The sequence below is a fragment of the Carassius carassius genome, chromosome 22, assembly GCF_963082965.1.
Source record: "Carassius carassius chromosome 22, fCarCar2.1, whole genome shotgun sequence".
NCBI classification, from domain to species: domain Eukaryota; kingdom Metazoa; phylum Chordata; class Actinopteri; order Cypriniformes; family Cyprinidae; genus Carassius; species Carassius carassius.
In genome coordinates this window covers 28,345,919-28,360,216 of record NC_081776.1, presented here as the reverse complement: position 1 = coordinate 28,360,216, position 14,298 = coordinate 28,345,919, and the positions used below count along the sequence as shown (strand labels likewise).

Sequence of the window (14,298 nt, the reverse complement as noted above, 5' to 3'; positions counted from 1 at the left end):
CGAATCCAGAGCGAATCCAGTCGGTAAGACAGCGATAACATCTTTTATAGATATGAAGGCTTCAAGTGTTGTTCTTTGCTCGGGTTTTAACGCAAAGTTAAAGTTTAAATCACTTAAAACAGACGCGATAGCAGTTTCGAACGAATGTTCCTCTGCAGCATCCATCTTTGTAATGTACAAAATCTGCTTTACCGTCGCTGCGCTGTCGTCATCGTGTAAACCCCGCCTCAACGTTTCTGATTGGTGCCGCGATTTCGGTGGCACAGAAACGAGCTAGATAGTCCTCTTTGCCAGACTATTCTGTAGAGAGAATTGAAATTTGCCAGAAGTAGTCTGCGTTTTCCCAGGCTATAGTTTAATGTATTAATGTAGATGTTTGAGATGTCTTTGTTATGACAACTTGACAAACCAATACATCATAACCTGTCGGTGTCTTTGTCATGACAGCTTGATATTACCAAGAAAACATAACCTGTCATAAATCTGTCATGGCTGTCAAACTTAAGATATTACTAAGCTTGCTAATAGTCAAATGAAAAACAGTACATTAGCATACCATTAAACTTCACAGTTATCTGCATTCACTTTACAAATAAAGAAATAATAAACAGTTCAAACAGCATTCAATTAGTTTCAATAGCTCTTAACCAGACATTAAATGCTTTTAAGATCCACTGTTCTTAACATGACATTACATTTAACATTCACGAACACTGGGCTCTAAATAAAGGAAACAAAATAAAATTAACCTGTTACAACACATACCCAGTCTCTGCACGTGTCTCACGCGTGATCAACCCAGATCCAGCGCGCACAAACTCTCAAACGTCCTTGAAAGACGATCTATAAAACATCTATCATTGAACACATATGTGATATGTAATATAACATTCAAACATTCTGTTAACTGGTCTAAGAATGGATATTTACCTCATCAAACCTTAACTAGGTGTGTATTTGATCAAAACCGGGAGCTCTAGCGTGCAATCTCTGCTCTCTCTTCACTCAAACTAGCGCAATGCACACTGCACGAGTCAATGCCGTAAAGTGAGCGTTGCAACACTATCTCTAAAGGACCCACGACCAATTTATGTCAAATGTCATTCTGTAATGTTCCTTTTGCTTTTATCGTTGCAATCTGTTTGTTGTTGGCGGCTGTACTGCGTTTGAGCTCCGTCACTATATTCTTTTCATTGACTATTTTTAACTCAAAAATCAATTTTATACATCATCGTTTCCGTTTATATAACGTGTGAATATATCCTCTATTGTATTCTACAACAAAAACAATCAGAGCGCCTCGCTATCACTAGTTTTATTTTGATCTCCTGGGTCCGCTATTAGCTTTTAGCCCGTTAGCATCAGCGGCGTGGTTGCAGCTAACTGCGCTTACATTGCTAATACTCTATTCACACACATTACCACTGCTGTACTCACTGTTACTTGCTTTAATGGCAGATGAATGTCTCCACTCTGTGCAGTTCGAGCTCGAGGCCGTGGGAAAGCAGATCCGCGACCTGGAGGTGAGGCAGGCCCAGCTGAGAGAGCGGAGAGCCGCGCTGGAATCATCCCGGACTGACGCTCACAAGTCCGGGGTAAGTATACAGCGATCTGCTAACAGTCCCACCACGTCTACTCCGTGTGTTTCTCTGCACAGGCCCGGTGCACCCAGGACGCGATCTTCCCAGATGTCCTTCACTGCGACGCCGGGACACCACGGACCCTGGGTGCATCCACAGCGGAGGACGCGAGCTGGAGGTGAGGCAGGCCCAGCTGAGAGAGCGGAGAGCCGCGCTGGAATCATCCCGGACTGACGCTCACAAGTCCGGGGTAAGTATACAGCGATTTGCTAACAGTCCCACCACGTCTACTCCGTGTGTTTCTCTGCACAGGCCCGGTGCACCCAGGACGCGATCTTCCCAGATGTCCTTCACTGCGACGCCGGGACACCACGGACCCTGGGTGCATCCACAGCGGAGGACGCGAGCTGGGTCCCGGGCGACGACTTCTCCCCCTCCTGCCTTCGACATCTCCATCCGGAACCGCTTCGCTCCCCTCTGCGAGACAGGACGCGACGCTGTGATCATCGGAGACTCCATCGTCCGACACGTAAGTGCTACGTTAGCCGAAGGTAAAGTGCACACTCACTGTTTGCCTGGTGCTCGTGTTCTCGATGTTTCTGCGCAGATACCCGCGATCGTGAAGGCCGACGAGAGCCCCAGAGCGGTCGTGCTTCACGCCGGGGTTAACGACACCACGCTGCGGCAGACGGAGACACTGAAGAGGGACTTCAGCAGCCTGATCGAGACGGTTCGCAGCACGACGCCCGCGGCGACGATCGTCGTGTCAGGACCACTGCCCACGTATCGACGAGGACACGAAAGGTTCAGTAGACTTTTTGCTTTAAATGAATGGTTGTTGTCATGGTGTAAAGAACAGAAACTGCTATTTGTTATTAACTGGAATCTTTTCTGGGAGCGTCCTAGGCTGTTTCGCGCTGATGGATTACACCCCAGCAGAATCAGAGCGGAGCTGCTCTCTGACAACATCTCCAGGACACTTCGCTCCATGTGACTAGTAAGAAAATTCTCTAATAACTATTATGATGAGTTTTGTTCCACCCGCTTAAATGATAAAAGTATGTGCGCTGTAAAAACTATTAAGACTGTGTCTGTTCCCCGAATAGTGAGGTCAAAATATAATGTAGGATCTAGAAAAAATCTTATCGTTCTTAAACCAGAAAAATGTAAAGTAAATGAACAAAAACAATTTTTAAAGTTTGGGCTCATAAATATTAGATCACTCACACCCAAAGCAGTTATTGTAAATGAAATGATCACAGAAAATAGTTTTGATGTACTCTGCTTGACTGAAACCTGGCTAAAACCGAATGATTATTTTGGTCTAAATGAGTCTACTCCACCAAACTACTGTTACAAGCATGAGCCCCGTCAGACTGGTCGTGGCGGAGGTGTTGCAACAATATATAGTGATATTCTCAATGTTACCCAGAAAACAGGATACAGGTTTAACTCTTTTGAAATACTTCTGCTAAATGTTACACTGTCAGACATGCAAAAGAAGTCTAATGTATCTCTTGCTCTGGCTACTGTGTATAGACCACCAGGGCCGTATACAGAATTCCTAAAAGAATTTGCAGATTTCCTCTCAGACCTTCTAGTTACAGTTGATAAGGCGCTAATCATGGGAGATTTTAATATTCACGTTGATAATGCAAATGATACATTAGGACTTGCGTTTACTGACCTAATAAACTCCTTTGGAGTCAAGCAAAATGTCACCAGGCCCACTCATCGTTTTAATCATACACTAGATCTAATTATATCGCATGGAATCGATCTTACTGCTATAGATATTGTACCCCAAAGTGATGATATTACAGCCCATTTCCTTGTGTCGTGCATGCTGCGTATAACTGATATTAACTATATGTCTCAGCGTTACCGTCTGGGCAGAACTATTGTTCCAGCCACCAAAGACAGATTCGCAAATAACCTGCCTGATCTATCTCAACTGCTATTTGTACCCAAAAATACACATGAATTACACGAAATTACTGACAACATGGGCACTATTTTCTCTAATACATTAGAAGCTGTTGCCCCCATCAAATTGAAAAAGGTTAGAGAAAAACGTACTGTGCCATGGTATAACAGTAATACTCACTCTCTCAAGAAAGTAACTCGTAGTCTTGAACGCAAATGGAGAAAAACTAACTTGGAAGTTTTTAAAATTGCATGGAAAAACAGTATGTCCAGCTATAGACAGGCTCTAAAAACTGCTAGGGCAGAGCATATACACAAACTCATTGAAAATAACCAAAACAATCCAAGGTTTTTATTTAGCACAGTGGCTAAATTAACAAATTACCAGACGCCACCTGATTCAAATATTCCACCAACGTTAAATAGTAATGACTTTATGAATTTCTTCACTGATAAAATAGATAACATTAGAAATACAATAGCGAATGTAGATTCTACAGCGTCTAACACTTCAGTTTCATCCATCGCACCCAAAGATAAACTGCAGTGCTTTACAAATATAGGACAGGAAGAGCTAAATAAACTTATCACTGTATCTAAACCAACAACATGTTTATTAGATCCTGTACCCACTAAATTACTAAAAGAGCTGTTACCTGTAGCCGAAGAACCGCTTCTCAATATCATTAACTCGTCGTTATCTTTAGGTCATGTCCCAAAACCATTCAAGCTGGCGGTTATCAAGCCTCTTATTAAGAAACCAAAACTAGATCCTAGTGTACTGGCAAATTATAGGCCTATTTCAAATCTTCCATTTATGTCTAAAATATTAGAAAAAGTTGTGTCTGCTCAATTGAGCACCTTCCTGCATAAAAATGATCTGTATGAAGAATTTCAGTCAGGTTTCAGGCCCCACCATAGCACAGAAACTGCACTTGTTAAAATTACAAATGACCTGCTTCTTGCGTCAGATCAAGGCTGCATCTCATTTCTAGTCTTACTTGATCTTAGTACTGCGTTCGACACCATAGATCATGACATACTCCTAGATCGATTACAAAACTATACAGGTATTCAAGGGCAGGCTCTAAGATGGTTTAGATCTTACCTGTCCGATTGCTACCATTTTGTTTACTTAAATGGGGTGTCATCTCATTTATCATCAGTAAAATATGGAGTGCCACAAGGATCCGTCCTAGGTCCCCTTCTATTTTCAATATACATGTTGCCCCTTGGTAATATTATTAGAAAATACGGAATTAGCTTCCACTGTTATGCTGATGATACTCAGCTATATATCTTAACGAGACCAGATGAAACTTCCCAATTATCTAAGCTAACAGAGTGTGTTAAAAATGTAAAAGATTGGATGACAAATAATTTTCTCCAATTAAATTCGGATAAGACAGAGATATTAATTATTGGACCAAAAAACACCACACAGAATCTTGTAGATTACAATCTGCAACTAGACGGATGTACTGTTACTTCCTCTACAGTCAGAAATCTGGGTGTTATACTGGACAGCAATTTGTCTTTTGAAAATCATATTTCCAATGTTACAAAAACTGCATTCTTCCATCTTAGAAACATTGCCAAGCTACGAAACATGTTATCTGTTTCTGATGCAGAAAAGCTAGTTCATGCATTCATGACCTCTAGACTGGACTATTGTAATGCACTTCTAGGTGGTTGTCCTGCTTCGTCAATAAACAAGCTACAGGTAGTCCAAAATGCAGCAGCTAGAGTCCTTACCAGGTCAAGAAAATATGATCATATTACCCCAATTTTACAGTCTCTGCACTGGCTACCTATTAAGTTCCGTATCAGTTACAAATTATCATTACTTACCTATAAGGCCCTAAATGGTTTAGCTCCTGCGTACCTAACTAGCCTTCTACCACGCTACAACCCATCACGCACCCTAAGGTCACAAAACGCTGGACTTTTGGTAGTTCCTAGGATAGCAAAGTCCACTAAAGGAGGTAGAGCTTTCTCACATTTGGCTCCCAAACTCTGGAATAGCCTTCCTGATAATGTTCGGGGTTCAGACACACTCTCTCTGTTTAAAACTAGATTAAAAACGCATCTCTTTCGCCAAGCATTCGAATAATGTATCTCTTAAATTGTGAGTGTAGTTGCATCTGCATTTTTATTCTTTAGCTTGGGTTAAACTAATTTTACTTCAGTTTCAGCAGCTATGCTAATGATGTCTCTATTTTGTTTCTATGTTTTGCCACGGGATTAACATCCCGTGGTAACTAGGATTTACACAAGGTCCAGTCTGGATCCAGAACACCTGAGAAGAGATGATGCTGACCCTCAGAGGACCCCAGATGACGCTAACCTTGAATCAACAAACAGAACTAACAAATATTGCTACATGTGTGACTGCATCATATAATTACTATTAATTAATAATATTGATAGTTCATCATCTAGCTGACTACGTCTTGTATTATTATTTTTATTTTTCTAAAATCCTGTCAAACGTGCACAAACTACTAGCTACTACTAAATATTGTAGAAACATAATTTTCTGTAAAGTTGCTTTGTAACGATTTGTATTGTAAAAAGCGCTATACAAATAAACTTGAATTGAATTGAATTAATGATTATTCCACTTGGCTACACACATAAGACAGTTTCAGTTTTGTAGCCTCCACAAGTTCTGAAAGTGAAAGTGTTGTTTGTACAAGAGTTTTGTCATTCATCACATAAACAGGAATGACGTGACCTCTTTCTCAGTTTAGCCTCATGTCAGGCAGGCAGATGTAAATGAACTCTCTATTCAAGATATATGTCTGCATATCATAACATTTCATTTGTCAGCTCAGAATGAATCATGCCAATTAACATAATCAAACAATGAGAATCCAAATTAGAATTAAATTCAGTTCCAGAACAGCGATTGCTCAAAGATGAATCTAAGAGTGAGAGATACAAACCTGACAGCAGAGAGACACACACAGCATGTGAGAAGTCTAGTGCAGACTCGAGAGACTCACACACACTTCTGTTTACAGAATCACAAAGCACTGTTTTGTCAACCAAGAGGGGATGGTTGCGACATTCATTAAAATAAAAAATAAAAAATCATCAAAATTTTTTTTAAATATTTTGGTCACACTTTATTTTAGGGTCCAATTCTAACTATTAACTAACCATTAACTATGACTTTTGCCTCAATTAACTCCTTATTTTCTTCTTATTAATAGTTTATAAGGTAGTTGTTAAGTTTAGGGTATTGTGTAGGATTATGGATGTCATGCATTATATGTACTTTATAAGCACTAATAAACAGCCAATATGTTAATAATAGACTGCACTCCGATCCAAATAGATTCGATGTGATCTGTAATAGAGCCACATGTCTTGATGTTGTGAGCGTTGTGTTCTCCAGCCGCGCACCTCCTAGCAGTACAAGGCCAAATGTAGCCGATGTTAAAGCTCTGGGGCCCAGACAAAATGTAAGTAGCCTATGCTATATCTTGTTTTAAATTAATATAGGCTATTGACAAAAAGACCTATGTTATAAAACTATTTGTTTTTAAATACTTGCATGTAGGTGAGCTGGAAGCAAAAGTGATGTCCAATGCAGCGGTTAGCGAAATCTTGCTGGTCAAGAAAGAGGAGTGCGAACTGAAGGAGATATGGGTCAGCGACGGGACCGGGGAAATGAATGAATGAATGATTAGCGCGAGAAAGATGCGAAAATGGATGCTGAGTAGGTGTAACTGAGGGTTACCTCTGGCGATTACGTTTTGGTTGCACCAGCAACTAAAGCAAACTCTGAGGTGTGGAAATGTTTTGACCATGTTTATAATGAGAATAATGAGTGAATAATGACGCACCATCAGGGAGCGCAGGAACGCGCTGAAGACATCTACAGTGAATTCAATCATTTTCCTCCACAAAAACAAGTAGGCTAGGCTTAGCTTAATCTCTGTGAGTAAAGTTTTTTTTGGTGATAACTAAATATTAATTGAGTCTTAAATGCATAATGTGGACAGAGTATTTACGCTAATGTTGGCATTATTCTTTTATTAAATGTCAGCTGCTAGTGGCAAATCCAGCGGAGCCTTTATCTTAATTTTGTTATTTTGCCAAATACCCATCTTAATTTAAAATTGATCTTAATTTAATTTGTTAAAAAAAGACTTGTTTTTATTGGTGCGTTGTTCTATTTATAGACTAAATGAGCCTATGCCTATTTAGAGTGCTGAGATGTTAAGATGTCACAGAGGAAATATTTTATTTCTTTATTCCAACTTCCAAGTGGTCTAGTATTACGTAGTTATGAATAAATTATGTTAAAATGTAAAAATGACTCATTCTTGACATAAGGCAAAAGAGCTAGGGCTATGTGTGTGTGCGCACATTTGAATAATGTCGGGCTGTAAACGGGTTTGGGCTTTTAAAAAGTTGTCAATCAAAATGTACTTGTCGGGCTCGGGCCGAAACCTGTCGGGCCTAACATTTATGGCCTGATTACAGCTCTAATGCTGATTAGTGGACTCTCAGAAAGGTTGCAGGCCTACCGTAACACTTCAAATAATAGCCCAGTCCCAGACGCCTGTCCCTTGAGGCAGAAACACATATTTAGACTAGGGATGCTCAATATTATCTGCCGATATTGGCTTTAAAATCAATATCGGCAAATATCTGTATCGGTTTAAAGATCCTTACAGAGCCCACTTTAAGCCCATGGGGCATTCACGTTTGAATCCTGGTGCAAGCCCACTTTAAACCCCTTTAGGCAGGTGGGGCCCAAATGGGTCTGTCATGAATTGCCTGGATACGATCCCGCATTACACCCTTATAAATCCCTTTTAAAGCCCATCTGGGCATCCACAGCTTGATCCTGGGTGCAAACCCACTTTAGACCCATTTGGGCAGGTGGAGCCCAAATGGGTCTGACAGGAATTGCCCAATTAAGACCCATGCATTACCCTTACAGGTCCCACTTTTAGTACGTCTGGGCTTCCACGGCTTGCCCCATTGTGGATCCCGGGTGCAAGCCCATAATGGGGCCCACATTTGCCGCCCATGAAGCCCTCATCTGGGCCCCACATGTCATTGTTGGCTGGGAAATGGGGTTGATTTAAGGCTACAGCTTACTGAACATCTTTTGTTGAATTTCTGCAGGCTACTCAGATCCAAATGGATTCGATGTGATCTGTAATAGATACACATGTCTTGATGTTGTGAGCGTTCTGTTCTCCAAGCAGTACAAGGCCAAATGTAGCCGATGTTAAAGCTCTGGGGCCCAGACAAAATGTAAGTAGCCTATGCTATATCTTGTTTTAAATTAATATAGGCTGTTGACAAAAAGACCTATGTTATAAAACTATTTGTTTTTATATATTTGCAGGTAGGTGAGCTGGAAGCAAAAGTGATGTCCAATGCAGCGGTTAGCGAAATCTTGCTGGTCAAGAAAGAGGAGTGCGAACTGAAGGAGATATGGGTCAGCGACGGGACCAGAGAAATGAAGCTCACGCTCTGGGACAGCCTTATTTCTGAAATTCAAACATCGAAATCATATTCATTTTCGAATTTGCCTACACGAGAGCAAAGTGGAAAAATTAGTTTAACGACAACTCCATCCAGCAAAATTAAAGAAATCCCACCACTGGACGTACCTGATCGAGACGACGATCCTGTCGACAGCGCTTCCTCCGCAACCTTGTGCGCTGTCGTCTCCGGTATTCAAATTATAGCCCGACATCGCTGTCCGAAGTGCCACAGCCTGCAGAATAATTTTATTCCAAAATCCATTACACAGAGATGTGAAGCTTGCAAACTAATGCCGAGGTCATCTTTCTACAAGTCAACCTAAGGCGGAGTCCTAGTTCTTACGACAGATCAGAGAGATAACTCGCTGACTCTGTCAGATTAATGCCTAACTACTTTCTTTGACAAATACGGCATTAAGCATTCACCCAACGATCTGGAGTCCATTGAGGAACATTTCCTTAATCGTTCTGATTTCAAAATGACCATCAACGACGTCTCCCTGGTGACTTGCATAATCCACCCGACTACAGCTCAGCAGAATGAAGATTGGGAAGATGATCTTGCGTTGATTGAAATGGATGGTGAAGGTGGCGTGGTTGTTGAGGGTGCTCCTGTCGCTGGTGCTGAAGGTAGCGTGGCTGGTGAGGTCGCTGGTGGCGGTGCTGAAGGTAGCGTGGCTGGTGAGGTCGCTGGTGGCGGTGCTTCAGGCAGCGTGGCTGGTGAGGTCGCTGGTGGCGGTTCTGAAGGTGGCATGGCGTGTTTGAGTCGAGTAGCTAATGTAAAAAAAACATTATTAAAAAAAATGGCTATTTAAAATGCACATTTATAGTAAAATTATATTGTTATGGTGATTGTATTTTTTTATATTGCTACTCGTCCTAGTGCATGTAGCCTGTGTTCACTGCACTTGATTGTTCTGTGTTCCTTTTTTTGTTTTATGGTTTGTCCCTGTATTTTAATGTGGTTCTAAAATTTAAAACAAGGTTAGTGATTGTGATTCACTTTGTCATTTTTATTTATTTATTTATTTATTATTATTATTGCCAATTAGTTGTTTGGTCTTGTTAATAAATGACTTTCTGTGTAAATAATTGTTTTTCTATAATTATTCTGTAGCTGGCTAGCCTTTCAGTTTAATTTCGCAGTTACAACCCGAATTCCGGAAAAGTTGGGACGTTTTTTAAATTTTAATAAAATGAAAACTAAAGGAATTTCAAATCACATGAGCCAATATTTTATTCACAATAGAACATAGATAACGTAGCAAATGTTTAAACTGAGAAATTTTACACTTTTATCCACTTAATTAGCTCATTTAAAATTTAATGCCTGCTACAGGTCTCAAAAAACTTGGCACGGGGGCATCAAATGGCTAAAAAAGCAAGCAGTTTTGAAAAGATTCAGCTGGGAGAACATCTAGTGATTCATTAAGTTAATTGATATCAGGTCTGTAACATGATTAGCTATAAAAGCTTTGTCTTAGAGAAGCAGAGTCTCTCAGAAGTAAAGATGGGCAGAGGCTCTCCAATCTGTGAAAGACTGCGTAAAAAAATTGTGGAAAACTTTAAAAACAATGTTCCTCAACGTCAAATTGCAAAGGCTTTGCAAATCTCATCATCTACAGTGCATAACATAATCAAAAGATTCAGAGAAACTGGAGAAATCTCTGTGCGTAAGGGACGAGGCCGGAGACCTTTATTGGATGCCCGTGGTCTTCGGGCTCTCAGACGACACTGCATCACTCATCGGCATGATTGTGTCAATGACATTACTAAATGGGCCCAGGAATACTTTCAGAAACCACTGTCGGTAAACACAATCCGCCGTGCCATCAGCAGATGCCAATTAAAGCTCTATCATGCAAAAAGGAAGCCATATGTGAACATGGTCCAGAAGCGCCGTCGTGTCCTGTGGGCCAAGGCTCATTTAAAATGGACTATTTTAAAGTGGACTAGTGTTTTATGGTCAGACGAGTCCAAATTTGACATTCTTGTTGGAAATCACGGACGCCGTGTCCTCCGGGCTAAAGAGGAGGGAGACCTTCCAGCATGTTATCAGCGTTCAGTTCAAAAGCCAGCATCTCTGATGGTATGGGGGTGCATAAGTGCATACGGTATGGGCAGCTTGCATGTTTTGGAAGGCTCTGTGAATGCTGAAAGGTATATAAAGGTTTTAGAGCAACATATGCTTCCCTCCAAACAACGTCTATTTCAGGGAAGGCCTTGTTTATTTCAGCAGGACAATGCAAAACCACATACTGCAGCTATAACAACAGCATGGCTTCGTCGTAGAAGAGTCCGGGTGCTAACCTGGCCTGCCTGCAGTCCAGATCTTTCACCTATAGAGAACATTTGGCGCATCATTAAACGAAAAATACGTCAAAGACGACCACGAACTCTTCAGCAGCTGGAAATCTATATAAGGCAAGAATGGGACCAAATTCCAACAGCAAAACTCCAGCAACTCATAGCCTCAATGCCCAGACGTCTTCAAACTGTTTTGAAAAGAAAAGGAGATGCTACACCATGGTAAACATGCCCCGTCCCAACTATTTTGAGACCTGTAGCAGAAATCAAAATTGAAATTAGCTCATTTTTTGCATAAAATTGTAAACTTTCTCAGTTTAAACATTTGCTACGTTATCTATGTTCTATTGTGAATAAAATATTGGCTCATGTGATTTGAAAGTCTTTTAGTTTTCATTTTATTAAAATTTAAAAAACGTCCCAACTTTTCCGGAATTCGGGTTGTAGATTTGATACTTAAAACATTTGTGGTAACTTCATAGCTAGAAAATTTTAAGTCAATTAAAAAGCAGCAGTATTATCCAAACTATTTAAATTATTAGTCTACGTTAAATGTATATAAAGTTTACCTAAAGTATTGCTGAGCAATTAAATTAGCCTAGCCTTAAATGTACAGTATGGAATTTTTGGCCACCAGGGGTCACTCAATCAAAATAATAACAAAAGACGTACTTTGATGACGTCGGGAAAGAGCGTGGGCTCATGGGAGTTGTTGTTACTGTCAATGACAACCAGCCATCTAGCATCTCCAGCAGAAAACATGTTCACTGACGAGGTAATGTATTGTTATTTGTATTATATTTCTATTCTTGTTACGTTTAGTTATGGCTATTCACTTAATGAAATGCCATTCTAATGAAATTGCCGCAAAGTAACGTTAGCTAATAAAATGTTAACTTGCTAAGTTATCAGTAATGTTAGCTAATGTAAGATGAGTCTACTAACGTTAATGTATTCAGCCGTCTCCTACCCTGGTCCTGGTGAAATACTGTCCGGACTTTTTGCACTCCAACCCTGTTTAATCACACGAAATTCTAATAATTAGCTGTTTGATACGCTGAATCAGGTGACATTATGTGTGCTTGGAGTGAAAATGTTACAGTATAATGTTCATCTGTTAAAGAGCAAATCATTTTGAAATTTGCATTTGAACCAAATGCTCAAAAATACATTTTGAGATGAAAATGCATGTCAAATAGATACACTACTGTTTAAAAGTTTGTGTTGGTAGGATTTAAAAAAAAAATGTTTTAGAAAGAAGTTGCTTATGCTCACCAAGGCTGCATTTACATTACAGTAAAACAGTAATATATTTTTTTATATTATTTCAATTTAAAATGACTTTTCCATTTAGATTTATTTTAAAATGTCATTCATTTCTAGGATGTCAAAGCTGAATTTTCAGCATCATTACTCTTCAGTCTCACCTTCACAAATCATTCTAATATGCTATTTTGCAGCTGACAAAACATTTATTGTTATTTTCAATGTTGTGCTGCTTAATATTTTTGTGGTAACAAAAAGAACAGTGTTTATTTTAAACATAAATCACATTATAAATGTCTTTAATATCTTTTCTGTATCTCAAGATGTTTGTGTTTCTGTTGACATGTGAATTATTACAGGAAGAGATGGATGGCTCCTCACCGGATGCCTCAATAGCATCATTAGCAATTAGTGATGAGACGTGGAGTCCCCGGCATGAAGAGAAGGACTCGTTATTTGGAAGAGTGACTGCAAGAGGAAGTAGGAAAGGGACAGGAAGGGCAAGCAGATCAGCTGGAGTGAGTGGAAGAGGAAGAGCAGTGGGTAGAGGAAGGGGAATGGCCAGAGCAGGCGGAACAGCACCAAGCAGTGGAGCAGAAACAAGTGTAGCAGTCGAAATCAGCAGTGAAGCAGAAGTGAGTGGAGCTGCTGTTGGGAACAAAGCAGCAAGAGGAAGGATGGAAGGTGGAAGGAGAGGCGCGACAAGAGTGGGAAGAACTGCAGGACCCAAGAGTGGGAAGAACTGCAGAGGAAGAGGGACTAGAGCAGCACTTGGAATCTCTGAAGAGGACAGAGTGAGGGTGGAGAGGCTGCAAGAGGAAAGAAGGTCACGGACCCAGGTATCTTCGGGAATACTGCGAGTGTCAGGATAAGATTAAACTTCCTTTATCAAAAAATACAAAGTGAGGGAGAGACAAGACAGTGTGAAGGACAGAAACAATTTGGATAATTTGTAGTGTGATGGTTACCGGAAGAAATCTTTTCAGAATTAGGAATACATTTGTTAAATTCTTAACATTGTTATTTTCAGGAGCAGATCTGGAACATGGATCCAGATGACGCTCATAGACTCCTAGTCAGAGTCATGGACAGAGAACCTGGCCTCATCTTTGATGTGCTCCAGCCAGCTGCTCAGGGAACAGAAATACCATTACAATGTGTGCCTGGATGGTGCAGCTGTTCAAGGTGCAGGGAAATGGGAACTGACTTGGAGTATAAATGTTGTTGGATGATGGAGGCCACCTGCATCAGTAGATTGCCCCACATGTCATTGTATATTTTAGATGAGCATGTACTGTGCTTAGCACGGCGGCTCAGAAACGACATTTATGCTCTCCATGACACACAGCTTCCTGGGGATGACAACCGGGAATACCGCTATGCCGCTTACAGGAATTTTGTCTTTTGGCATTATGGTTCCCTTGGTGCGGGAAACCGTGTTGTCATCCCCAGCTGTTGTGTGTTACAAAGTAAAAAAAACTTTAAAACAGTGTTTTAAAATGTGGTGGAACTGTTGTAAACCAAGTCTGCACCACATCAGCACTTTGTGTCATTTGTGCATAGCTGTTTTAAATATAATAAATGATTCTAAGTGAAAGGACTTTATTTAGTTGCCTATTGTTAATTTCAGCAAATAACAGTTTATTACTTATAATACGAGTTTAAAATCACCTTTCATTTAGTGCTTTTTTTTTAGTTCAGCC

The 14,298-nt window shown here is 40.3% G+C and overlaps 1 protein-coding gene across 1 annotated transcript; it reads left to right on the top strand.

Moving 5' to 3' along the window:
* Positions 1-1,784: 1,784 nt before the first annotated feature.
* On the top strand, positions 1,785-2,574 carry LOC132098497 (uncharacterized). The gene is made up of 2 exons (XM_059504592.1): positions 1,785-1,830; positions 1,893-2,574. Exon 2 carries the CDS (start codon positions 1,924-1,926, stop codon positions 2,572-2,574), a length of 651 nt encoding a protein of 216 aa, XP_059360575.1. The 5' UTR covers positions 1,785-1,830; positions 1,893-1,923.
* The last annotated feature ends 11,724 nt before the right edge of the window (positions 2,575-14,298 follow it).